Raw genomic sequence first — 27,925 nt, forward strand, 5'->3', positions numbered from 1 at the left:
AGATCTGTGACAAGCGACGAGCTTTTCTTTCCTGCTGGGAGGACCACCATCCTCCCAGCAGCTCCAGAACACGCATGCGTGTCCTCCTCCACTTCTAGCTCCGCCTCCTGTCTTTTCCTCAGAGCCACTAGGTGCGTTTACACGGACAACGTTTCTTTATTCCGATCAGAGTTCAGATTAAACTTGTGATCCGATGCGTGTTCATGGACCCTAAAAATCCGATCCGATTAGGATTTGCGTGTTCATGCATCACACTTTTGATCGGAACAGAATATTCTCACATGCGCAGTTTGACCAAAAGCACCGGAAATGGTAGAAGAAGAAGCGTAGCGTAGCAACTTCCGCTGTAAACAAATCATCGCTCCGCGCTTTCCTGCCTGAAACGTCAGCGTTATTTCGCTCGTTTTCCCCGTTTGCGCTTTTAGTTTCCGCCTTTAATGTCTCCGGCAACATGTTTGTCTCAGATATTGACCGGTTCTGTCTTCCGCCCGCCGTGCTTTTCGCCCGCTCTGCTTCAACTAGCTTCCGGCAGTAGCAGCAGCGCGTGTAGCTGACGTCACAGACATGCGCAGTAAGGACGACTTGTACCGAAACATCGGAATAAGTGTTTTCATGCGCCCTGACCGGGTCACAAATCGGTATAAAGCACCCCTCTCCATCGGGATAGAATTGTGACCGGATCAGGCAGGATCGGGTTAGACTATTCCGGTTAAGGTGTGTCCATGAAGCATTTTATTCCGATCAGGATTTTAACCGGGTTAAATGTGTCCATGTAAACGCACCGTCTCTAAGCCGTCCATCATGTCTGTCCTCACCACTGTCTCTAAGCCGTCCATTATGGCTGTCCTCACCACTGTCTCTAAGCCGTCCATCATGGCTGTCCTCACCACTGTCTCTAAGCCGTCCATCATGGCTGTCCTCACCACCGTCTCTAAGCCGTCCATCATGGCTGTCCTCACCACTGTCTCTAAGCCGTCCATCATGGCTGTCCTCACCACCGTCTCTAAGCCGTCCATCGTGGCTGTCCTCACCACCGTCTCTAAGCCGTCCATCGTGGCTGTCCTCACCACTGTCTCTAAGCCGTCCATCATGGCTGTCCTCACCACCGTCTCTAAGCCGTCCATCGTGGCTGTCCTCACCACTGTCTCTAAGCCGTCCATCGTGGCTGTCCTCACCACTGTCTCTAAGCCGTCCATCGTGGCTGTCCTCACCACTGTCTCTAAGCCGTCCATCATGTCTGTCCTCACCACTGTCTCTAAACCGTCCATCGTGTCTGTCCTCACCACTGTCTCTAAGCCGTCCATCATGGCTGTCCTCACCACTGTCTCTAAGCCGTCCATCATGGCTGTCCTCACCACTGTCTCTAAGCCGTCCATCATGTCTGTCCTCACCACTGTCTCTAAGCCGTCCATCATGGCTGTCCTCACCACTGTCTCTAAGCCGTCCATCATGGCTGTCCTCACCACTGTCTCTGAGCCGTCCATCGTGGCTGTCCTCACCACTGTCTCTAAGCCGTCCATCATGGCTGTCCTCACCACTGTCTCTGAGCCGTCCATCATGCTGTCCTCTCCACTGTCTCTAAGCCGTCCATCATGGCTGTCCTCACCACTGTCTCTAAGCCATCCATCATGGCTGTCCTCACCACTGTCTCTAAGCCGTCCATCATGTCTGTCCTCACCACTGTCTCTAAGCCGTCCATCATGGCTGTCCTCACCACTGTCTCTAAGCCGTCCATCATGTCTGTCCTCACCACTGTCTCTAAGCCGTCCATCGTGGCTGTCCTCACCACTGTCTCTGAGCCGTCCATCGTGGCTGTCCTCACCACTGTCTCTAAGCCATCCATCATGGCTGTCCTCACCACTGTCTCTAAGCCATCCATCATGGCTGTCCTCACCACTGTCTCTAAGCCGTCCATCATGTCTGTCCTCACCACTGTCTCTAAGCCGTCCATCATGGCTGTCCTCACCACTGTCTCTAAGCCATCCATCATGGCTGTCCTCACCACTGTCTCTAAGCCGTCCATCATGGCTGTCCTCACCACTGTCTCTAAGCCGTCCATCATGGCTGTCCTCACCACTGTCTCTAAGCCGTCCATCATGTCTGTCCTCACCACTGTCTCTAAGCCGTCCATCATGGCTGTCCTCTCCACTGTCTCTAAGCCGTCCATCATGGCTGTCCTCACCACTGTCTTGTAGACCTGTCCCTTCGTCCTATCACAGAGCACACCTGATACTCTCCTCCCCCGTTCCAGCCTGCCTGCACACGATTCTTCACCTCCTTTCCACATTCTCTCCATCACTCTGCTCTGTTGACCCGAGGTACCTGAAGTCCTCTCCCTTCTTTACGTCTCTTCCTTGTAGCTTCACTGTCCCCCCTGGTACCTTCTCATGTACACACATGTACTCTGTTTTACTCCTGCTCTCCTTCATCCCTCTCTTTTCTAGAGCAGACCTCCACTTCTCGAGATTCTCCTCCATTGCTAGCATCAACGCTAACGTTGTGTCTGTGGTACTCTTCATCAGCATGAAGCAATACTGCTGCTCACAAATACTCACTTCTGTACATAGTCTAGCCTCAAACACCTTTTCCCATAACCTCATGGTATCTCATCAGCTTTATCCTCTGATATTGAATATTTTTCCTGAACTTTTCTGGATATCAGCTCTCTAATCAGTAGTGTGCTCGGCAGATTCCTCAACATGTTATGAACAACTGGCTATATTGTAAATACATTATAGTTATATTCTAGCATGTATCATCTCACTGATCTCAGAGTCTTAAAAAGCTCTTGAGTTTTAGTTTATATAAACAGGGCAATTATTTAGCTCTCAGTCTGGTGGAGGAAGTTACACCAAGTAACTCTTTGGTGATCATCAGGAACATGCAACTGGAAATTACATGCATAGAAATTGCAATATACATGACTCAACATTATAACTGTAAAAGTCAAATTCATATGAATATCAGCATGGAGGGGTGGAAGGAAATGAACTAACAGAAAAGAAAAGATACAATCAAATAGTAGATAGAGATTAGGATGGCTGTAAATTATAGTAAGGTAGAAGTCAAAGCAGAGTAAGGTAAGACATGGCAAAAAATGGCAGGAACAATTGAACAGTGTTGTAGCACAGAAGACACAATAAAACAAATGGTAATTCTTTGTCTCCAATACCAACAGGACAGACAGCTACGTGAGGGACACAGGCTTCGTCCAAGTGATTTTTGGGCTTGCTCAAAGAACCTCGTGGAGCTACGTCAGTTTACACTCCGATTTGTAAGGAGGCGGTAATGCACACCAAACGTTGTTTGCCAGCCGCAGAAAAAGGAAAAGAAGAAGAAGACGTCGAGCGCAGGGAGTTACGTGCCGATGGTGGTACGCGCTGGAGCTGCTGGCGAAGATGGCGGATGAGGAGGCCGAGCAGGACCGTTGTTCTGAGAACAGGATCGGTGGAACCATAGACGAGCTCAAAAAACAGTTGCAACGACTGCAAGAAATTGTTATCGAAGGAAGCGGCGATGCTCCGGACCAGTCTTCCTCGGAATATTGCCAAGGATTTTGTAGGGTGAGTTATTTTTCCTCACATATCTCAGCAACAAGCTAGCTCATTAGCGTCATCAATAGTCGTAGCGTAACGTTTTAGCTGGAGATTTTATGAAAATGTTTGTTTTAAAATCAAAATCTTGCTTGAATGACAAATGTAGATGCAATTTGTTTGAATAAATTCATTCTCAGTTAACTTTGAGTTAATCGTTGAAGTAGAGTGAACAGATGCAACTCATTTTGACCGCTAGCTAGGCTAGCTCACCTACCCTAGCAATATAACATGCTAGCTCACCTACCCTAGCAATATAACATGCTAGCTCACCTACCCTAGCAATATAACATGCTAGCTCACCTACCTTAGCAATATAACATGCTAGCTCACCTACCTTAGCAATATAACATGCTAGCTCACCTACCCTAGCAATATAACATGCTAGCTCACCTACCCTAGCAATATAACATGCTAGCTCACCTACCTTAGCAATATAACATGCTAGCTCACCTACCTTAGCAATATAACATGCTAGCTCACCTACCCTAGCAATATAACATGCGAGCTCACCTACCTTAGCAATATAACATGCTAGCTCACCTACCCTAGCAATATAACATGCTAGCTCACCTACCCTAGCAATATAACATGCTAGCTCACCTACCTTAGCAATATAACATGCTAGCTCACCTACCTTAGCAATATAACATGCTAGCTGACTGTAATGTAATTACGTGCTGGCCGACCATAGTAATATGTGTGCTATGGTTGGCCCTGGGGAGGTCATTACATTTTTGAGTTTACTGTACTTGGATTTTTATGTATTAGATTATTCATTTGATCAAATCCTGTTCTGGAGATATCGTGGCAAGCTGTCCCTTGTTTCAGTGTGTTGATACGCGAGAGAGAAGGGCAGGTCTGGCATTATATAGTAGGATATATTTCTCAAGTGCTGTCTGACTTTCTCCTTCTATTCTTGTTGAAACGGCAGATGCGAATAATAACTAACACCAACACCCCAATTTGTAGTATTCCTTGAGTTTGTTGTGCTTTTGTGAAGTCCAATAGGGTTAATGGAAGATTAGGAATAACAGACAGTATAATTGTTGTGGAACTAATCTGTGATTAGCACAGCTAATCTAATATTGCAAATAATACAATAACATTTAATTTTCCCCACGTGTTTTGACAGAAGGGCTGCCTACTGTGACATATTGCCACATCAAATTGCTCATCACGTTGTTTAAATTGAAGCAACACTGCCCCATCATGTTCAGAGATTACACTCCTGCTGATGCTCAGAGCCATGGACGTTCTGGACATTATACTAAGATATGATTGTGTAATCGACTCTAACCTACCATTAACTTCTCAGCAGGTACAGTACATCTCCTTCAGGGAAATGCAGTATTGGAATATTAAATCAAGTTACCATACACAAAATTGGGTTTGTCACCCAGATGCAAGACTTAAGATCCAGGAACAAAACAAAGTGTATATTTATGTGTGGATTTTCAGTCATCCGGGTCATGGTAGATTAATGTGTCAAATAAAGTCAACTGGACTTGTAGGACAAGCTTGAAGAAGTTTTGACATCTCATCCAAGAGGTTTTTTAAGTTCCAAATGGCTGGGGGAGTTCCAGATGGGTTAGGTTGTTAAAGGAGTTTTATTTTTTTTATTTTTGAACTCTTTATTAAAACAAAACATTCCTTGACATAATTGCACATATACATCATTTGCAAACTTGAATTATTAATGGTCACAATTAGAAAGAAATAGCAAGTATCCTGAAAAAGGGAGCTAAAGCAAGAATTGTTATTGTCCAAATACGAAATCACAGGCGCCCATCTTTTTAGGGATTTGTCCTTATTTAGCCGTAATACTGCCGGGGTCTCCTCCATACAGTTCACTGACCTCAGTCTTTGGACCCACTGTTCCACTGTAGGCGGCTGTTGTTTGAGCCAATTCACGGTAATCATTTTGTGAGCAACCAGCACCAAAACCCTGACCAGATATATTGTACTTTTTTCACTGACATCAGATATGTTACCACTAAGCATTATCAGGGAGATGTCGATTGTTATGTTCCAGTTTAAAATCACATTAATTTCCTTCTTTACTTTTTCCCAAAAAGGTTTGATAATAGGACATTCCCAGAATATGTGGGAGGAATCACCCAGCTGCCCACAGTTTTGCCAACATAAGGCGCTTGTACTTTTATTATAAGTGGCTACAATGATTGGGGTTTTAAAAAATCTCATTCTTAACTTCCTGCTAAACTCCTTCCAGTTTGGGCTGCTGAGACACCTGTGCCAATCCCCCATGAATCTTCCCAATCTGAATCTTTAATTACTGTGGAGTTCTAATTCCCATTTTATTTCAAATCCAATGTGTTATCTTCCTGTTCTGCTTGAATAATTTTGTACAGATTAGAAATTATCTTTATTAACACCTTTTTGCTCTCCACTACTTCCATCCAATATTGTTCAAAGTGTTCTGGTTGTTGTCTAACTCTTTCAAATTCGGCATGTTTCTCTAGATAGTGACGTAGTTGGAAGAATCTAAAGGAGTTTTTAATGGTAAATAATGTAACTATTATATGGCTATGGCATATCCTAATAAATAGAAGTATGAATTAGGGCTGCACGATATGGCCTAAAACCAATATCTCGCTATTTTTAAGCTTTACTCGATAAATTCTGATTCTGATTCCTTCTCTAGATCGCGATATAAATGTTAAATTCAACACCTTTGATGCACAAGAAAAATTAACGCCTTAGTAACTCGTGACCTCACCTGGGGTCTTAACTTTTTTTTTTCTCTTCACGCACTCTCTTAACTAAGGTGTAGGAAAAAAAATTGATTCAACGATATATACAGTATAGACATTTTATTTCCCCGGAGAGTATCTATTTTGCAACTGTGAATATCGATACATTATACCCCATTCAAATCCCCTGTGTTCTGTGTAGCCTGGCTTAAAAGAGCTACCGTGTTCTGATTGACGGCACGGTGGGCAAGTCGTGTGAACTGCTTGAGCCACGTTGACTTCACACCCCATTTTTACCAGGGATATTGACATTACAACCATTCAGTGGTGAGAGGAGAAGGTCTGCTGGCTGCTGATATGAGCATGTAGATAAGAGTTGAAAGTCACGCTAGCTATGCTAATTGTGCTAGCTGCACTAGTAGTTGTAAATAAGTTGTTATAAATGAATGTGTTCCTGCTTAGGGTGTGTTCAAGCTGTAATATGTAACATTGTATATGTGTGTAAATCCTTATTGAAGAAAGGCTTATTCTAAAGTGAGGGCTCCGTCATGGCCGCACACCAGTAATCCAGGCTTGTGTGGAGGTGTGGCCTGTTTATCGGTCAGGTGCTGGTAAAGGCTGGTTCGAATCCAACACTGGAGGTTACTCCAAAGAGTATTACGTACCGATGCATTAAAACATTTGTGTTAACAATTTGTCCTCGATGGTCACGATGTGATAATTTCATACATCTTGCGTGGAACAACCCGCAATATATCAAGTATAATCGATGAGCAGTGGATAACTCAGAGGTGGATCTAGGTCATAATCACTGCTGCCTTGTTGGACTCATTTTATTTTATTAGAATAGAATAGAAAGCCTTTATTGTCCTTGCATAGTGGCTACACAATGAGATTAGGAGCGCTGCTCCGTCCGGTGCGTAATACAACATAAAGTTCAATAATAAAATTCAAGTAATGAAACAAAAGCAGCCTAAAACGACACAAATTTAAAGTGATCAACAGTGCATGCGGTGAGACTGTCCAGCACTTTGCGTGTAGAAATAGAATGCATTAGTTATTGCACATGGTGAGTTGGTGTCCTGTTTAGTCCTGATTGTCGTTCAGAGCTCTGATGGCTCTCCGGGAGAAAACTGTCCCTGAGTCTGTTGCTCCTGCTCATGCAACAGGTTGAACAAGCTCTGACAATGTTTGTAGCTCTGCTGAGCTAGCGAGAGCTGGCGATACAGTCCGGGGGGGGCAGAGAGCAGCCGGAGATACAGTCCGGGGGGGGGGGCAGAGAGCAGCCGGAGATACAGTCCGGGGGGGGGGGCAGAGAGCAGCCGGAGATACAGTCCGGGGGGGGGCAGAGAGCAGCCGGAGATACAGTCCGGGGGGGGCAGAGAGCAGCCGGTGATACAGTCCAGGGGGGGGGCAGAGAGCAGCCGGTGATCTTCTGGGCTTGTGTCGATCACTCTCTGCAGGGTTTTCCTCTCCGCTACTGACCACACCGTGATGCAGTACTACACCGTGATGCAGTACTACACCGTGATGCAGTACTACACCGTGATGCAGTACTACACCGTGATGCAGTACTACACCGTGATGCAGTACCACACCGTGATGCAGTACTACACCGTGATGCAGTACCGCACCGTGATGCAGTACCGCACCGTGATGCAGTACCACACCGTGATGCAGTACTACACCGTGATGCAGTACTACACCGTGATGCAGTACTACACCGTGATGCAGTACTACACCGTGATGCAGTACCACACCGTGATGCAGTACCACACCGTGATGCAGTACCACACCGTGATGCAGTACCACACCGTGATGCAGTACCACACCGTGATGCAGTACCACACCGTGATGCAGTACCACACCGTGATGCAGTACCACACCGTGATGCAGTACTACACCGTGATGCGGTACCACACCGTGATGCGGTACCACACCGTGATGCGGTACCACACCGTGATGCGGTACCACACCGTGATGCGGTACCCCACGGTGATGCGGTACCCCACGGTGATGCGGTACCACACCGTGATGCGGTACCCCACCGTGATGCGGTACCCCACGGTGATGCGGTACCCCACGGTGATGCGGTACCCCACGGTGATGCGGTACCCCACGGTGATGCGGTACCCCACGGTGATGCGGTACCACACCGTGATGCGGTACCCCACGGTGATGCGGTACCCCACGGTGATGCGGTACCCCACGGTGATGCAGTACCCCACGGTGATGCAGTACCACACGGTGATGCAGTACCCCACCGTGATGCAGTACCCCACCGTGATGCAGTACCCCACCGTGATGCAGTACCCCACGGTGATGCAGTACCCCACGGTGATGCAGTACCCCACGGTGATGCAGTACCCCACGGTGATGCAGTACCACACCGTGATGCAGTACCCCACGGTGATGCAGTACCACACCATGATGCAGTCCTACACCGTAATGCAGTACTGTTTCCGCTTCCAGGTCATGGCTCCTCCCATTGACTCTAGTGACATCATAGTATCTTCAGAGTGCACAACAACATCGCTGCCCACCAGATGGGGCTGTTCTTCTCTAACAGTTTAGATCAATGGAAATATGTAAATTATTCTATCACCTTTCCACGCAGCCCCCAATGATGGTTAGTGGAGCCGGGTCTGGAAGTCCATGATGAGTTCTTTAGTTTTTGTGGTGTTCAATGAAAGGTTCTTCACCGAGCACCACGCCACCAGTTTACCAACCTCGTCTCTGTACGCCGACTCATCTCCGCCTGAGATGAGCCCGACCACGGTGGTGTCATCAGAGAGCTTGATGATGGCGTTGGAGGGATGGGTTGGCGTGCAGTCATAGGTGTATTGTATGCTGCTATTCAAGGATTTGTGCAATTCCTACTGTGTATATATTTTACAACTGCACTTGAATGACTGTTTCTGTTTGAATGACTTTCTTATACGCCTCTAACTGGGACCAGAGTGCAAATTTCGTTCTTTTCATGCAAGTGTTGGACTGACAATAACATTTCTTGATTCTATATCCCCCAGCTCAAGTATAAATACTATCTCCAGAACATTCATGCTATTGTCATATATATTTCATATATATAGAGCAGGGATATTCTACAAAAATTTAAAGAGGTCCAGTTGGAGAAAATGACTTGAAGCGAAGCTCCAGAAGATCATAATGTCTAACTATTTAGTGTAATATATATATTTAAGTAGCCTTGTTGTATCTGCATGTAATCAATAGCTGACTGTCAAATCAAAAGAATTCAGTACAATACAAAAACTTTGACAATATTTATTGTCACGTAAAATAAATCTGAACATATATGTATGACTGCAGATATGTATAATGTTCTCTCACTAACTACCGTATTTTCACGATCATATGGCGCACCTGGTGATTTCTCTATTTTAAACACACATAGGGCGCGCTGGCTCAAAAGGTGCGGGCATGATAGGTGCGTAAAATAGAGCAGGACTGGTACTCACATTTTTTTAATCGATATCAATCAAACCCATCAAAGTCCTCATCCTCTGTTTCTGAATTGAACAGCTGCGCTTGATCTCCATCAAACATGCCGGGTTCTCTTTTTTCATTGTCAGTCACTTTCCGTGCCGTGCGACGCCTCGGAAATGATGCCGTCTTTTGCGAAAGCTCGAACAACAATGCTAGCAGACAGTTAGCCCAAGCATCTACAATCCATTCACAAATGGTGGCGTAACTCGCCCGCGCTGCGCTGCCTTCCACTCTTAGTGAAACTGTGGTCTCCGTCTGTCATCCAGCGCTCCCACGCAACTCGCAGTTTAACGTTGAACGGTTGGAGTTCTTTGGTTAATCCACACGGGACGATGATAAGCTAGTTTGCTGGTTAGCTCGTTAGCTAGCTTCACAGTATCGGTGAGAACGGCGCGCACGGAGTCGCAGATCGCAGGAGACGAATTGCTGCAGGTCTCCTTCTTTCTTCCTCGATTTCCTCCATTGATTCATTAATGTTGGATTCTCTTGCCGCTGCTCTATTCCCGTGTTCTGACAGCCTCGAGTTGGAAATCCGCTTCGTCAGTACGCCATAATACTATGTTGAAGGACAGCATCGGTACGTATCACTCCGTGAGGCTGAGCCTGGAACGATATTTTGTTCGTTAAAACCTTTTATGTTTTGTCTCATGATGGAGTTTCATTGGCCTTTCTAGTAAGTTCCACGGTTTCAGAACCTTTGAGACCCACTGGTTTAGTGCTCCCAGCGGGAAGTTTGAACCGATAGGAGTCCGTCCATTCTGGATTAAATGCTCTATTTTCTTTTTTTGCAGCACGCCATTTGTTCCTTATTCTTTTCTCATTCTCAGTCTCAATCGTCTTCTCTTTCTCTCTCTACCTGACCTGTATCACTATCTATCTTTTTCTTTCTATCATCTTTTCATGTGTCTCTTGCATCTGTCTGCACTGATGCAGAGACTTGATTGGTTGAGTAGTATCACATGGTATAGCTTAACTCGCATGCGATTGGTCTGTGCATTTTCTCATCTGCTAAACCACTACCGTAAAGACTACAAAAGCGGCGGCAGTTAAAATAGAAGTGTGCTGTCAGGTTTTATATCATAACCTTCGTTTTGGGCTGTAGGTCCGGGTCCGTATGGGACGGTTTCCGAGTCCGGACCCCCGATGTAGAGGGATGCCGGCTGCTCCGGGCGAAAACCACTCGTCTGACGAATCTGGGTCAGGCTCGCTTAATCCGTCCGAATCTTGAGTTGAACCATGAGTTGCAGTGTGTGGTGACACGCGGTGCAACTTGGGCCGACCACCGCTCGGTCCGGGTTGATCGTCGGTTCGGTCCGCTTCAGTAGCAATCAGCTCCATGACTTCACCGTGATCGTTTTCAATCACTGAAATGGTAACTTTCTTCTTCATACCGCGACTCGTGCTCTCCATCAGTGTAAGTTGTTCGTATTTCTACGATCGCTCTTGCAGCATTTTTTCCTTCCTCTGCTCTGCCCCCTCCTGTTTCTTCTTTGCATTGCATAAACGGATGGTGATCACCCAACTAAAAACAGCGCTGCTAAATGTTCTACACTTATATAGCGCTTTGTCCACCTTCACGGTGCTCAAAGCGCTTTACATGAGGCCTCACATACGCATATTCACACTCCAGTGGGCAACTGGTACAGAATAAGTTAGGCAGGGGTTCCTTGGTAATTTTTACATTTATCCATACAACTTTTAGCATTCAGCTGGGTAATAGGCAGTGAATAGAAAATAGAAAGCCTTTATTGTCATGGCATAGTAGCTACATGATGAGATTAGGAGTGCTGCTCCGTCTGGTGTCTAAAAACAACATAAAATACAAATGATAACGGAACATTCAAGTGCTTGTAGGCTACGTTCCCTCTAAGCTGCGCGCGTGCGCAATTGCGCACTGCTGATGCGGTCTTTGCGCAGCGAAAATCTCCGCGGCGCACAAAAACAAAATCCAACCTGAATGTAAAATAAAAGAAACACGTAAAAGTTCATCCTGTGCTACTTTTCAATGTGAGCCAGTGAGTGGCCGGTGCCCGGTGCTGCAGCTAACGATGAGAGTTACGTGCGTCTTTACGCAGCTAATCGGCGTCCACAGGTGTTTGAGTGAACGAAGCGGCGTGGCCGATGTGGAGGGAAGACGCTTTATAATAATGACAAGCGAACGGGCGGTGACGTCATCTCAGCGCGCCAGAGTGGAAAGGAGACGCGATTCTTTTGGGCTCAGTGGTTCTTAACCGGGGTTCGGTGAGCCGGTCTCAGGGGTTCGGCGGAGCCTCTGCCGTGGAGGTCCAGACGCCCCCGACTCATCGTGTCAATTCGTGATGACACGCCCCCTCCTGGCCGTCACTGGCTGCAGGGAATTTAGTGCGCCCAGTACTCAACGTGGGGCTGTCCTGGTCGTGCGTCATGTGATTTTAATCCAGACTAACGATGTCAAGCAAAAAAAGAAAGTGGTTGGATGAATATGTTGTAAACCCTTTCCGGTTCTGGTCTCGGGACCGTGGTTAGGTGACACCGGGGAGATCGCTCCTCTCCTCCGGGGTTAACTCCCTTCATGCTGGTGAACAAAGCTAAAGTGCAGCAATGCTAAAGGGACACGCCAGACGAGCTGGATAGATGAAGCTGCTTTATTCCACTTGCACTTCATAATAAAGTCCCTTTTCCTCGATACCTCCTATCTCCGCTCCGTGCTTCGCTCGTTCTCTCTCTCTCTGCGCTCAAGAGAGAGAGCGAGAAACAGAAGAAATGGCGAGACTGGCAGAGAAGTGTGAGGCTGTTCTGCAGAACCCACATTCTGGAGGTCATTAAAGTGTGAGGCTGTTCTGCAGAACCCACATTCTGGAGGTCATTAAAGTGTGAGGCTGTTCTGCAGAACCCACATTCTGGAGGTCATTAAAGTGTGAGGCTGTTCTGCAGAACCCACATTCTGGAGGTCATTAAAGTGTGAGGCTGTTCTGCAGAACCCACATTCTGGAGGTCATTAAAGTGTGAGGCTGTTCTGCAGAACCCACATTCTGGAGGTCATTAAAGTGTGAGGCTGTTCTGCAGAACCCACATTCTGGAGGTCATTAAAGTGTGAGGCTGTTCTGCAGAACCCACATTCTGGAGGTCATTAAAGTGTGAGGCTGTTCTGCAGAACCCACATTCTGGAGGTCATTAAAGTGTGAGGCTGTTCTGCAGAACCCACATTCTGAAGGTCATTACTGTGTGAGGCTGTTCTGCAGAACCCACATTCTGGAGGTCATTAAAGTGTGAGGCTGTTCTGCAGAACCCACATTCTGGAGGTCATTACTGTGAGGCTGTTCTGCAGAACCCACGTTCTGGAGGTCATTAAAGTGAGGCTGTTCTGCAGAACCCACGTTCTGGAGGTCATTACTGTGAGGCTGTTCTGCAGAACCCACGTTCTGGAGGTCATTACTGTGTGAGGCTGTTCTGCAGAACCCACATTCTGGAGGTCATTAAAGTGTGAGGCTGTTCTGCAGAACCCACATTCTGGAGGTCATTACTGTGAGGCTGTTCTGCAGAACCCACATTCTGGAGGTCATTACTGTGAGGCTGTTCTGCAGAACCCACGTTCTGGAGGTCATTACTGTGAGGCTGTTCTGCAGAACCCACGTTCTGGAGGTCATTACTGTGAGGCTGTTCTGCAGAACCCACGTTCTGGAGGTCATTACTGTGAGGCTGTTCTGCAGAACCCATGTTCTGGAGGTCATTAATGTGTGAGGCTGTTCTGCAGAACCCACATTCTGGAGGTCATTAAAGTGTGAGGCTGTTCTGCAGAACCCACGTTCTGGAGGTCATTACTGTGAGGCTGTTCTGCAGAACCCACATTCTGGAGGTCATTAAAGTGTGAGGCTGTTCTGCAGAACCCACATTCTGGAGATCATTACTGTGAGGCTGTTCTGCAGAACCCACGTTCTGGAGGTCATTAATGTGAATGTGTTGAATTCAAGTCCATAATGAGGCTAGAACTCAAACGTGGGTCAATCAGAACCTTCTCAGACGTGGTTCTGCAGCACTAAAATCTAGGAGCTGAAACATCTCAGCTGTTTGTGCTGCATCTCAAGCATCCAGAGCAGAATGAGAAAGAGAACTTAGTTTAATGAAGCGTATTAAAATAGCATCCAGAAATGCTCCTGAAGTGTTTGGAGCAGCCGATGCATAAAGTCAAAGCTGCAGGAGACGAGGATTGACCAGTATTTTGCATATGTTAATAGTATACGTTTGTTATTGCACATGCAGTCATGGAAGTCAGGTGAGGCCAAAATAATAATAAAATAACTTTATAGTACAAATCACGGCACAAATATGATAGGTAACATCTGAAAGTCCAGATGTTTCTTTATCCGGATCGCCCTCAGAATTTAATGGAATCAAAGTTAGACCAAGACCCATCTTCAGTTTTTTTTCATCAAGATCCATCCAACAGTTTTTCCATAATCCTGCTAATAAACCAACAAATGCTTGTTGGCACACCAGTAACAGAGGATATATAGCATTGTCAATGTAAAATCAGATAGATTAGATTTTTGAGGTACATCTGAGCAGCTCTCATCTCATGTGTATCAGGCAAATTATACATACAAGTGAACCATCAACACATTTTGTATTTTGTATTTTGTTATATAAACCATACCTGTGCTTTATCAGCCTTTATCTACAAGTGAGGTCTTTATTTTATTAGTTTTCCAATGAAACTTGATTTTTTTGATTGCTGAGTGTTGATCCTCTCCTTCAATGCATATCTTAAGCACAACATTAAAGACAGCTAGCCTTTTGAAATGGAAATAAAAATATTTTATTGTCATTGTACGTTGTACAACGAGATAAAAATGGTATACAATCCCTGGTAGCAAACATTCACTCCTACATCTACAGAAGTCAACAGCTCCCATGATGCCATGCTATATGTAGCTTTTGTTTTGAATTTATTGCGAGCCCGACAATGGTCGAAATGGCAAAATGTGGGTTTAACCATTTGTTTGAAAAAGTGTACTTTGCTTCTTTCTATATAGACGCTGCTGGAGTTTGCAAGCCGCTGGAGGGTGGAGGACGAGCCCCTGGCCCTGGTGGAAGTGTACATCGTCGCACTGCTGAGTTACGCCCGAGCGTCTCCATACCTCTCCCTGCAGTGTGAAAATGTTGTTCTTGTGGTGGAGAGGCTCTCCTTGTGAGTGCCATTAAACAACATTGAATGTAATGACTGCCCCATAATCTAGTAGCTATACTGAACACATACCTTTGTGTGTGTAAATCACCATGAGCAAAAAATAACTCAACTGGACTTGTTCAAGTTTGATAGAAGACGTTTCACCTTCCTCCAAGAGTCTTCAGTTCTGACACCCTTCACCTTGCTAATACTCCTGGGGAGTGTGATCGCCTTGGTGGTTTCGGTCCCTCCTTCGTTTCTTTGTGTTCTGCTCTGACAAGAGTATAAGGGTGCGTTCCCACTGCGCCGTTTGCTCCCTTTTAGACTGACCAGAGTTCCTTTCCTCGGATAATCCGCTCCGTTTGGGCCAGTGGGAACGCGCATCCGGACTCTGGAGAGAATCAAAACAGTCCGCCTGAAAAGGAGGGTCTCGGTTCCTTTTGGCGGAGCAAAGGCAGGATCAGCTGTACGCGGTGCGTCTCCGGTAGAGGAAGTACAGCGGGCACTCCAAGCTGCTCCAAAAAAATTAAAAGTGGCAAAATATGTACCGCTGTGTGTAGATTTCATTAACTAAATATGCGTTATAATACTCTAATATTTTTTTCAGAATCAGCTACTTATCACCAGTAACTGGCACGACTTCTCCCTGCAGCTCCACGGAGCTTTAACACAGTCCAGGGCCGAGATTTAGCTGTTCAGCAGCGTGAGAGTGTTTCATTCCGTTGTTCAGAACTCATCCGGAGACTTTACGGATCCCCAGCAACTTTGTTTTTGTTAAAAACGACTAGCGTTGTGTAACATTTATGATGTTACACGCTAAATGAGCTTCCCTCCGTGAATAAGCAGCAGCCGCTAACTGCGGACTCAAAAAAAAAACATGGGAGAGGGCGGGACTTCCCCTTCTACTTTGTCCAATCGACGAGTGCCCTTTTCAGCCACGCGAAGCTGCTCCGAAAGTTCGTTCCGTGATGAAATCACAGTGTGAGCGCAGACCTTTCAACTAATTATAAATGCAGGAATTTGCTCCCAAAGGAACCGAGTCTCTACCAGCCTCTCAGAACTGAAGAAGCCTCTTGGATTAATGTGAAACGTCTTTTATCAAACTCGATCAAGTCCCGTTGACTCATCGTGATTTGCCATAACCTGAGAACCAACAGAGGCGAGTCAAACATCAAAGATCCATTTAATGCTTTTATCGATTTCTTCCTGTTCATTGTGCAGGAGTTTTGTGGAGTTGTTGCTCTCGTTGAAGAAGGATGTACCAGAAGGCTTGTGGAATGAATTCAAGTCATCTGTGAAGGTACAGTTGTGGATTCTTATTTTGGTATGAAGCAGCAACAATTATGTGATATGTACCCTATTTTCGCGACCATAAGACGCACCTAAAAGTCTTAAATTATCTTCAAAATGTGCCGAACGCCCTATGGTCCGCGCGCCATATGTCTTGTTGTCAGGCGGATGTAGGAGAGTGGATTGTCGGAGCGTTACGGCTGCCGTATCAGGCGCCTCGCGGAGCGATACGCACCGATGCTGTCCTTCAACATAGTATTATGGCGTGCTGACAAAGCGGATTTCCAACTCGAGGCTGTCGGTCCCGCAGCAGAACACGGGAATAGAGCAGCGGAGAGAGAATCCAGCATTAATGAATCAATGGAGGAAGAGGAGGAAGAGGAGGAAGCAACAAGACGACCTGCAGCAACTCGGCTCCTGCGATCTGCGACTCTCACCGATACTGTCTAAACCCAAGTGAAGCTAGCTAACGAGCTAACTAGCAAACTAGCTTGTCATCATCATTCCGGGTGGATTAACCAACAAACTCCAACCGCTCAACGTTAAACTGCGAGCGGCGTGGGAGCGCTGGACGACAGAAGGAGACCACAGTTTCACTAAGAGTGGAAGGCAGCGCAGCGCCGGTGAGTTACGCCACAGTTTGTGAAAGGATTGTGTTGTACTGCTGCCACTGTTGTTCGAGCCTTCGCAAGGCGCCACACGGCACGGAAAGTGACTGACAATGAAGAAAGCAAACCCGGCATGTTTGATGGAGATCAAGCGCAGCTGTTCAATACAGAAACAGAGGATGAGGACTTTGATGGGTTTGATTAATGACGATTAAAAAAAGATGAGTACCAAACTCAGTTTTGCTCCTGCATTATTTTGCGCACCTATCATGCTCGCGCCTTTTGATCCGCACGCCCTTTGTATGTTTAAAATACCGAAAAAGCAGCCGTTATTGAGACATCACCGAATCACCAGGTGCGCCGTATGGTCGTGAAAATACGGTATATGTACGATTTCAGAAAATTACTCAGCCCACTCGGGAGTTTTGCGTTCAAGTGAAGAGTAACACCTTTTGGCAATTTCCAAGCTCCGGAAGATGTATTCTCATGATCAGCTAAAAAATCTATTTGGATTCAATGATTAACCATCTCTCCCTCCCTCGCTCTCTATCGCTCTCTCTGTTTCTCCCTCCCTCGCCATCTCTCTCTCTATTTATTGTGATTAAGGCACTTCAAACCTATTTTTCATTTGCAGTTTGAATATCCAGATCTTCTGCACCAGCACTGGAGTCATAGACTTTTCCTGTTGTGTCTAGTTTGCTTCCAGTGAGCTGCAGGTGATTGGAATAACTTCTCATCTGTCTCTGCTGTCTGCCTTGAGCCAGCATGATGGTGTTTGGACCAACAGGGTCCTGGAAGGAATTGTGGCCAACAAAAACCTTCAGAGTGAAGAAGGTGAGGACTTGCAGATGTCTCTAAAAAATGTCTTAACAATATTGCTTAACAGGAACGGAACCCGGCAATGTAGCCTCTATCACTAAAGTTAATGCTGAAGACAATAACGGATATTAGGGGTGTGCATTGCCTGGTATCTGGTGATTAATCCCGATACTAAACTTTCAGACAACTATTTTGTATAACTTGAACAAGCAAAGGTTTGTGGTGTTTCTGCCGTATCAGATTTTCACATGGCAGTGTTTATATATATAGAATGCCTCTTATCATAATTCACGCCTCCGTCTTTTCTATAAAAGCCAAAAGGGAGCCCAAGCTTCAGATTTATAACCGTTTCGGAGCATCTCGCAATTCACTTTACGCCATGTTGAGACTTTTTTTGTACTCTAAATTCCCATGTGATCGTAGTGCACTGCTAATGGTTATACCGTGTGTGTGTGTGTGTGTATGTATATAGTTAGATAGACTGTGGGTTTGAATCACGGTCAGGGTGGTAACATCCAGGTGGGCCTTTGGACGAGACCCTTCACGCTACACGCCGTACCTGGGAGTGAGAGAAACGTAGGTGGAGCAGGTTGGAGAACAGGGCGTTGCTGGATGTCCTTAAAACAAGTCACAATGAAGCTCAGCGGTGGGCGTGGCCTCCACATGCCTGTATGACCTCCCTGCAATGCCTGGGCATGCTCCTGATGAGGATGCGGATGGTCTTCCTCCTTGCACCGAGGCGGAGGTAGCGGTCCTGTTGTTGCCCTCCTCCTGATGTCCTGTCCTGGTAGCGCCTCCACGCTCTGGACACGACGCTCACAGACACGGCAAACCTTCCTGCCACTGCTCGCATTGATGTCCATCCTGGATGAGCTGCACTAGCTGAGCCTCTTGTGTGGGTTGTAAGCTCCGCCCCATGCTACCACGAGAGTGAAAGCACCGCCAGCGTTCAAAGGTGGCCAGAACACCAGCCAGACGGCCTGGAACTGAGTGGTCTCTGGTCACCTGCAGAACCCTCCTTTATTGGGGGTATCTTGCTAGTTGCCTATAATTTCCACCTATTGTCCGTTCCATTTGCACAACAGCATGTGAAATTTATTGCCAATCAGAGTTGCTTCCTTGTGTGTGTGTGTGTGTGTGTATGTGTGTATGTGTGGGGGTGGGGGGGTATATGGTTGCACTCTTGAGGCAAAACTCATTCAAAGCACAGTTTAGAAAATCAAACTAAATTGTCGCTTTGAATTTCCCTCCTGATTTCCAGTTGAAGATTACCTGCTGCAGGAGGGCCTGTTTCTTTTGGTGATGAGAGTGAAGCAGTTGATGAAGGACAATCAGCCAGGAAAGGCTGCACTGCTGGCAAGGACTTGCTCTCAGTGCCGGACCTTTCAAGGGAAGGGACATTTCAGGCAGATGCACCTCGTTTGTCTCTGTGCTACCTCAGAACAGGATCAGCTGATGGACGAAGTAAGTTTCGCTCTGTACATGAGTCTCGAATTGAATTTATATTGAGGAAAGGAACACAGGAAAACATTTGGCAGCATGTCTTGTATCGAATAGAGCTCAGCATTGTATCTGATGCAGCTGTAGCAGTACTTTATTTTCAACTGTGTACAACAAATGCAGCTGTAAGTATCTTTAGACTGCCCTCTTCTGTTTACGCTTCCCGTCTGAATGAACTTTTTCATTGACTGTACGCTTTTTGATCTTCTACTGCAAAAAGTCTTTCATCCACTAGATGGCGTGAGATTGCTAGAAATTGAGGCATTTCTGTATGATTGTAAAATATTTGAAGTAAATTGCATTATACTCAATTCTATCCAGCTTTCAAAGGAGGATTGTCACGATGCATTGGAGATGATCTGCAACCTTGAGTCAGACGGAGATGAGAGGGCAGCTTTAAGCCTCTGCTCAGCATTCCTGACACGACAGCTTCTCCAAGGAGATACATCCTGCTCTTGGTAAGAATACCCCAGCCAACCAATTTGGTGCATCTAATTTCTTTGTTTTTAATGCAAGGATTCTGTATGGCAGGGGTCGGGAACCTTTTTGGCTGAGAGAGCCATGAACACCACATATTTTTAAACGTAACCCCGTGAGAGCCATAAAATATGTTTAAAACTAAATACAAGTAAATGCGTGCGTTTTATGTAATGACACGTTTAAAGTACAATAAGTCTCTGAATTATTTTTAATAACGTTGTTATGCTGTTTCTAACCAATGCTGGATATTTCTTACCATTAATGTGACTTCTTTTGCTGATGGCTTTGTGACTACAAAGTGAAAAGTACGATTCTCCTCGTCTTTTTTTCTTTCAGCCATCTTCTCAAAGGGTTTCTAAAATTAGCCGGCAGACAAAGCGATTAAAACGAGGGGAGTTTACTTCCTGATCTCGCAACCGGCCGTTGTGCGGACAGTTTTGCACATGCGCACATCGACCGCTATTTTCGACAGCGAAATTCAGCAACCCACTTGAACAGTGTCTCTGCCTCACCTGCGTTGCCTGGGCGATAGATAGATAGACACAACGACATGTATGTTTGCTACTTTCCCACTGAAATGGCTGCTTTGACAATGTTTTTGAACGCAGATCGACCCGCTATTAATTGGCGTTTGTCGCTTTCCCAGTGAGCAGAACGCCGTATATAAGCCGGACTTCGTCTGATTGCTGCCTCATAGCGAACCGGCTTTCGAGTCGCCGGTGACCATCGCCGGTTTGCTCTTTCGCAAAGGAGTGTAACGAAACAATTCTTTTACAATTAAATATTTGTCTGCGAGCCAGATGCGGCCATCAAAAGAGCCACATCTGGCTCCCGAGCCATAGGCTCCTGACCTGCTGTACAGGAATCATGAATGAAACGTCCATCCCACAAACGAGAATACTAAACGATAATGTTCTCACGAGTTGAAAAATGCCTTTCTCTACACACAAGACTTATTCCTTTCAGATTTTATTCACAATGCACTCTGCAATTATTGTGATTTGGGGGGTGTTGGCAGCGTCTAAAAGGTGTTTTGTTTTGAAAAACTACCGGATTTTCTCCAACGTAACATTCGCCTGTGAATTTTCTTGGTTACGTGATACGTTACTAAAAGCAGACGTAAACTAGCGAAAATTAACACAAAACAAACGTCTTCGGAGAGCTTCTTTGCTAATGGGAAAAGGAGGAAGAAGAAGAGTCTATGATCTCCAAGAAAAGAAAACTTTTTTTAACAGACAAACCAGGAGTCGGACTTAAAACTTGGGTTATCTACTGCTGGTTAGCTTCGTTAACGAGACAATGAAGGGATCAAACCTGCTACGGCACATTGAAACCAACAACCCTGGATTAAAAGACCATTAGTGATCTACTCAATAATGGTGAGTAGATATTGGTGTAATACTTGTTTCATAGTTATTGCAAGTGCATAATATAAAGTTTGTTGGTAAGAAAAAAATTGTCCGGCATGCAAACGGTCCGTGGCAGGAAAAAGGTTGAGGACTGCTACTTTAACTCATTCAGTACCAGTAGTTGTCGGCTCATTTTGCGCTATATTTTGAGACCCACCTAATTTGTACTATGACTACGCAGTACTATGACTATGCAGTCACCTATGAGCCTACCAAATGAAAGAAAGTCTCTTCTTTCACCAGGAAAGATATTGGCCGCTGAAGAGAGGCGGAAATCACCAAAATCAGCGTTTTCAACAGAAAACAGAGAAAACTAGCTTTTAGTTCAGAGAAACGTTTTGAGCTGATCAATGACTTAACTCTAATATTTATTGCTTTAGTGACGCATTTCTAGCTGATCAATGACTTTAACTCTAGTATTTATTGCTTTAGTGACGCATTTCTAGCTGATCAATGACTTTAACTCTAGTATTTATTGCTTTAGTGACGCATTTCTAGCTGATCAATGACTTTAACTCTAGTATTTATTGATTTAGTGACACATTTCTTGCTGATCGCTGACTTGACCTCTAATAGTTATTGCTTAGTATAGTTAGTGCAGTGGTTCTTAACCTTGTTGGTGGTACCGAACCCCACCAGTTCCATATGCGCATTCACCGAACCCTTCTTTAGTGAAAAAATATATGTTTTTTTTCTCAATTCAAGACATAGGTATATGATTCTTTAATGGTGCACAAAATAAACCGTGCATGAACATCACCTTCAGAGAACAAAACAAACACAGTGCATGAACTCACTAGAAATTACATCCCGGCCAATCAGAGTGATTCTGCTGTTACCTGAGAGACAGTTCAGGTGCGTGGCTTCACCTCGGTGCCGCTCTCATGTCATGTTCACGGCAAAGTCTGCTCCTTTTCTTCGTTTTTATGTCCGGCATCCTCAAAGGATTGCTCACAAAGATATGTTGTAACAAATGGTATTAAACATTCCAGGGCTTTCTTAGCAATAATAATTCCCCATCTCCGTGTAGCTTCAAAAAGTGTTCCTTTAGGTTTGCTGGTGCGACACTAGAGGGGGCTCCGTCATGCAGATTCTCCCCCTGGAAAGCGTATTGTATTTATTATGTTTGTTTAATGTTTTGTTTTGACTTGTCATGCAGTATCTTTCAATAAAAAAAGATTTAGTGCCGATAGGACGCTAACTCCCAAATACGTTCCGTGATGCACGTGAATCCGTGTTGTACATATTTGTCCGACCGCTTTTTTTGCTCGACATAGTTAGTCTGGTGTGAGATGTGTCTCGCTCCTGTGTTGGGATGGGTAGCTCATTGTGTGAATGCGAGTGCGTGTGTGCGCCCCTCCCCTGTGAGAGGGAGAGAGTGAAGCCCGGAGCGGAGGTGGAGGTATCGAGGACAAGGAACTTTATTATTACCAGTAAGAGCAAATAAAACATCTTCAGCTAGTCTGGCGTGTTTCTTTAGCACTGCTGCACCTTAGCTTTGTTCACCAGCATGAGCACGACAGTCACGTTGAATACTGAGCGCACTAAATTCCCGCAGCACTGATTGGCCAAGCAATGTAGCGTGATAATCTGCAGCCAGTGACGGCCAGGAGGGGGCGTGTCATCACGAATTGACACGATGAGTCGGGTGTGTCTTGACCTCCACGGCGGAGGCTCCGCCGAACCCCGGTTAAGAACCACTGCTTTAGTGACACATCGCAAATCTCAACAGTTGTGTAATTTATTTTAGATTAATTGTTAGTTTGCACTGGCGGTGTAATAACATTTTATTTTTGTCTTTCTAATGTTACGTTGCATCAATTGCGTAATTTAATATTGGTTTTATTTTTATTTGTATTGTTATTTGTGGATGATTTATGTACGAAGGACTTTCAACGGAAACAAGACCGCAAGGGCTTTTTTGAAATGCTCCTCTTAGACAGGATGTTTGACGTTATTTGTACTGTAATACATGCTACTGTGTGACTGTACTTGTACTCTAACATTCTATCTGATAAATATATTCATCATCATCACTTCTAATAACAATAACAAAAACACTGATAAAGAGCTTTTAATGTTGCGATAACACGTTTATTTACGAGCAGTACAGCGGCTGCTCCTCGATGACCCAGACGGAACCGCTCGTCTGACGAAACCGGGTCGGGCTCACTGTATCCGTCCAGAACCTAACCTGAATCCGAACCCAACGTTTTTGGTGTCGCCACACAAAAGCGCTGGTGTGTGTGGTGAACTCGGCGGGACTTTGACTGACCCCCGGGTTGAATGGCGGGTGTCGGTCCGCTTTGGTAGCGCTGGACTATTCAGCTCCGTGATTTTGTTGTGATTGTTATTCAAAACGATCATCAGAGTCAACAAACAGGTACAGCTGCTTTCTTCTCAGTACCGTGACCCAAACTCCACCGTTTTAGCAGCTTATAGTTCTCTACTGCAGCGCCATTATCCCTCCTCCTCGCTGCATACTTCCTGTTTCGTCTCTCATTACATGGTAACAGACGGTGACCACCCACCCAAAAACGGCAGCACTGCCCCCAACAGGGTGGAGGTTGTCATTATAGCGTAGGAGAGGTCTGATATTCACTGAGGACATACACAACCCCCCCCCCCCCCCCCCGCGAAAAAACCTTTTGGACGAGTATACTCGTTTCGGTACCGAGTGAGTTAAGATGGATTTATAGGCATTTTTGATCAAGAAGTTGACGGGAAACCGTGTGTGTGTGTAGACAAAATAGGCATTTATTTTTTAGCACATTTGTTACGTTTTTATTTGCTCTTGATGTGTGTAAACGGTCGCAGAGGAGGTTTAATGTAGACTTGCTTTCCACCAGTTCATTCAGTTTGAACATATCATAAAACACTTGAATAAAGTTTGTGTTCCGTGTCCATTGCTAACAAAGTCCTCCCAAAGGTTGCTGGTCATCAGTGATTCATTGACAAACGATGAACAAGCACTGATTGTTCCTTTTCTTCCTACATTAGGGAGCTGACGTTGTGTTGGAGTAAGCTGCTGAGGCGTTTAGAGGCATCGGAGCAGGCTTTCCTCGACCAGTGCCGCCAGATGTCCTTCCTGTCTAAAACGGTGTATCACATCTTGTTCCTTATTAAGGTCATCCAGTCAGAGGTGAGTAAACCGCCAGCAGCTTTTCAGCATGTTGACCTAATGAAACCTGAAAGACACAGGACACTCCTTTGAGGACAGTAATGTCCAGGTGTCAGCAGGGAAGAGAGGTGGTTTGAGAGAAGAGTTAAACAAGACATTTTTGTGACACTGGAGAAACCGTCCCTGAACAGTGGAGGAGGACGAAGACACCATCTATCAGCAACACAAAATGCAGTACTGACCTCTGTCCCCAGAAACGTTAATGTTAATGATTACTGATGAGTCTTTTTGTTCTGGTGGCTTTGGGCCCTTCGTTTTCTGCTCCAACAGGATTATTCAATTCAATTCAGTTTTATTTCTATAGTGCCAGATCAGAACATAAAGTCATCTCAAGATACTTTACAGGATTAGCAGGGAAAGACCTGCAGGGAAACACAGAACCCAACTTGACCCACAAGAGCAACGGAGGCAAGGAAAAACTTCCCTTTAACGGGCAGAAACCTTGGACAGAACCTAGGCTCATGGTGGACGGCCATCTGTCTGGCCGGCTGGGTTGAGAGAGCGAGAGAGAGAGAGAGAGAGAGAGAATGGCAGGTCGGAGACGAGTCAAAAACAAGTGTCTGGACTCTACGTCATTTAGGATGAGACGTGAAATATCTTCAACCAGTTGATTATTCCTTTTTAGGCTTCATGAATAGTTGTGTCCTGTCCTATTTGACGGTTTAATCTTATTCAACTTTCTCTTTTTCATAGATTGATAGTGCGGGATTGCCGGTGTCCATTGAACTGTGTATAAGAGCTCTGCGGATGGAATCAGATGATGGAAGCATCAAAGCTACTGTGTGTAAAACGATCTCATGTTTGCTTCCCACCGACCTGGAGGTAAAACGGGCCTGCCAGCTGACAGAGTTTCTCCTGACACCCACAGTGGATTCATACTATGCTGTTGAGACTCTTTACAATGAACCAGATCAAAAACTCGAGGAGGAAAATATGCCTGTTACCAACTCACTGCACTGTGAACTGCTGCTGGTTTTGAAAACCCAGTGGCCTTTTGACCCAGAGTTTTGGGACTGGCGAACACTGAAACGTCACTGTCTAGCACTCATGGGCAAAGAAGCTTCAATAGTATCGTCCATTGATTTGCTCAATGATATTGAAGGTCCCACTAAAGAGGAAGACTTTCTCAGACTTGATGCTTCTCAGAATATCACAGATGGCTTTAGTGGTGGCGCCGATGAACTGAATGATGTAACAGACAAAGGGCAACCAAACACAGACATGAAGACGCTAAGCCAGAAAGGTTTGCTACCGGCGAGGTTCAGAAACTGGCAGGTATATATGCAGTACTGTGTGCTGTGCGACAAGGAGTTTCTTGGCCATAGGATCGTACGTCATGCACAGACTCATCTGAGTGGTGGTGTGTATAGTTGTCCAATATGTGCTAAAACCTTTTCCTCCAAAGACACATTGATTCCCCATGTAACATCGCATGTGAAACAGTCGTGCAAGGAAAGGCTGACTGCAATTAAGACAAACAAGACATTGGCTTATCCTAAAACTGCAGCGCCTGTCGTGGCAGCGTTGAAGGCAAAAACAGAAAATGAACACAATGATTCCAAAGAGCAAGATGGCGGCTCAATTCAGGCCAGGGTGGTAAGGTGCAACACGGATACCACAGAGGCCAACGTGTGCCCTGTTGGAAAATGTCGAAGGAGTTTCAAATTTTTCAAAAATCTGGTTGCACATGTTAGAGCTTATGGAGACAATGAGGAAGCCAAGACCTTCCTGGAAATGCAAAGCAAAAAGGTTGTTTGCCAATACTGTCATCGCCACTTTATTAGTGTCACCCACCTTAATGATCACTTACAGGTCCACTGTGGTGTGAAGTCCTACATCTGTATACAGTTGAACTGCAAGGCAAGTTTCTTGACAAATACTGAGCTCCTCTTACATAGGAAAATGCATTCTTTCTTTAAGGCTAAATGCATGTTTCCAAACTGTGGGAAAGTTTTCAATGAAGCTTTCAGACTCTATGACCATGAGGCACAGCATTATAAAACATTCACCTGTAAATTTGCAGACTGTGGAAAAGTATTCCACTCGCAGCAGCAATTGGATTTGCATCAGGAGAAACATCCGATGCAAGAGGAGGAAGGCACATCCTCTCAACATAACTCAAAAAATAAACAACCTGACCTTTCACTTATTGAGCAAATTCTTTCAAGAAGTGGTAACGTACCGATTAAATCTGAGACTTCTCAAGCAGAATATAGCACTGGGAGTCCTCTGATTCCAGCTCACAGAAGGCTGCCGGCATCCACTGAGGGTTCACTGGAATCATCGCAAGTACCTGTGGGCGTCTCAGGACCATACAGAGATGAGCATGAACAACACGCTATGTCTAATCCCACTGGTCAGATGCAGGGTTTTAATAATCCTGTGATTCAACCTGTCAATGCTGATAAACACATAGTGGATGGGTCAGGCGGTCATTCTTTTGATTGTTTGAGATCAACTTGCTCACATGACTATAGTGGAAAATGCTCCCAAGGCCAGGAAGAAATGCACCTCAGTAATCGAAATACTGGATCAGCATGTTACAATTTACCATCACCAGGGCAGCAAGGGCAATTGTGCAGTAGTAACCTGTCACTGGAATTACCGGCGGTCCAGAACTCCATAGAGCCGAGAATTACACACATTCTCCCACCAATGGTAGCATCACAGCCATTAACTAGGAACAGAGCTGAGAACTCTCTGACATCAGTGGCTAGTGGTCCAGCTCCAAGACAGAGGGAGCGGTTTCACTGTGCATTTGAAACCTGCACTCGGCACTACAGCACCCACAGTAGTGTTACCAAGCACATGAAGTCCCTTCACCCAGGCTTCTACCAGCAATGGAAGGTTGCTCGAACTAAAATAAAGATGACTTGTGCTTCGGCACTGAATAAGCAATCAGTTTCCCTAACTCAAAGCCAGCAAGGCAACAGCGCAAATATTCATGCAGCTCAGAGGCAGAATGTTATCCAATCAAATCCTCACAATAACATGGCTACAAGCACAAAGTATGCTCCTGTAAATTCCCATTTCTCAACTGCCCACAATGAGAATACTTCACATGTGATGGAAAATGTTTTAAATCCGATTGTCCTTGCTCAGCTAGGAACTGATAGTAATCCAGACAGCGAAAACTGGCCAACAACACCCGGAAGGGAACAAATCCAAAACTGTTGCTCTGTAGTCTTTCCCTCTAACAAAAAAGTGCGGACTCAAGTTGATTCTAGTAGTACTGCTTTGACACTTGGTGTCCCATCTTGCTCTGGGATGGGATCATTGATGAAGAGACCAGCAGATACTTTGCATTTACCACAAAATGCATCCCAGTTGGTTTTACCCACACGCATGAACAGCACTAAGGAGTCATCACAACCAGAAGAGGATTTTGTTCTTCCATACACTTCACATTCACACTTTTTAGGCTCAAGGCCCCAGTCTCGACAACAAACATCAATGAAAAGTCACATGCCATCCAATTTTCAGCCTCTGGACAGCGAAGCTCAAACGGACACCAACAAAGGGCCTCATAAATGCTCAGTCCTCCCTCAAATCAATTCAGAATGTCAGAGGCCAGCCAAGAAAAACAAAAGGACCAAATGGCCAGCAATTGTCAGGGATGGCAAATTTGTTTGTTGCCGGTGTTTTAGATCATTTAATAGCCCAAAGTCTCTTGGTGGT

The 27,925-nt window shown here is 45.4% G+C and overlaps 1 protein-coding gene across 1 annotated transcript; it reads left to right on the forward strand.

The window, feature by feature from the left end:
- Positions 1 to 8,233: 8,233 nt before the first annotated feature.
- Positions 8,234 to 26,536, forward strand: LOC137909694 (zinc finger protein 292-like; the record flags this gene model as incomplete). The annotated part of the gene is made up of 9 exons (XM_068754155.1): positions 8,234 to 8,590; positions 8,708 to 8,779; positions 14,827 to 14,981; positions 16,182 to 16,260; positions 17,554 to 17,692; positions 18,939 to 19,141; positions 19,499 to 19,635; positions 24,067 to 24,208; positions 24,941 to 26,536. Coding segments are annotated over exons 1-9 (2,880 nt in total), but the record flags the coding sequence as incomplete, so codon positions are not given.
- Positions 26,537 to 27,925: the final 1,389 nt, after the last annotated feature.

Source organism: Brachionichthys hirsutus, chromosome 20, assembly GCF_040956055.1.
Source record: "Brachionichthys hirsutus isolate HB-005 chromosome 20, CSIRO-AGI_Bhir_v1, whole genome shotgun sequence".
In the NCBI taxonomy this organism is placed as follows: Eukaryota; Metazoa; Chordata; class Actinopteri; order Lophiiformes; family Brachionichthyidae; genus Brachionichthys; species Brachionichthys hirsutus.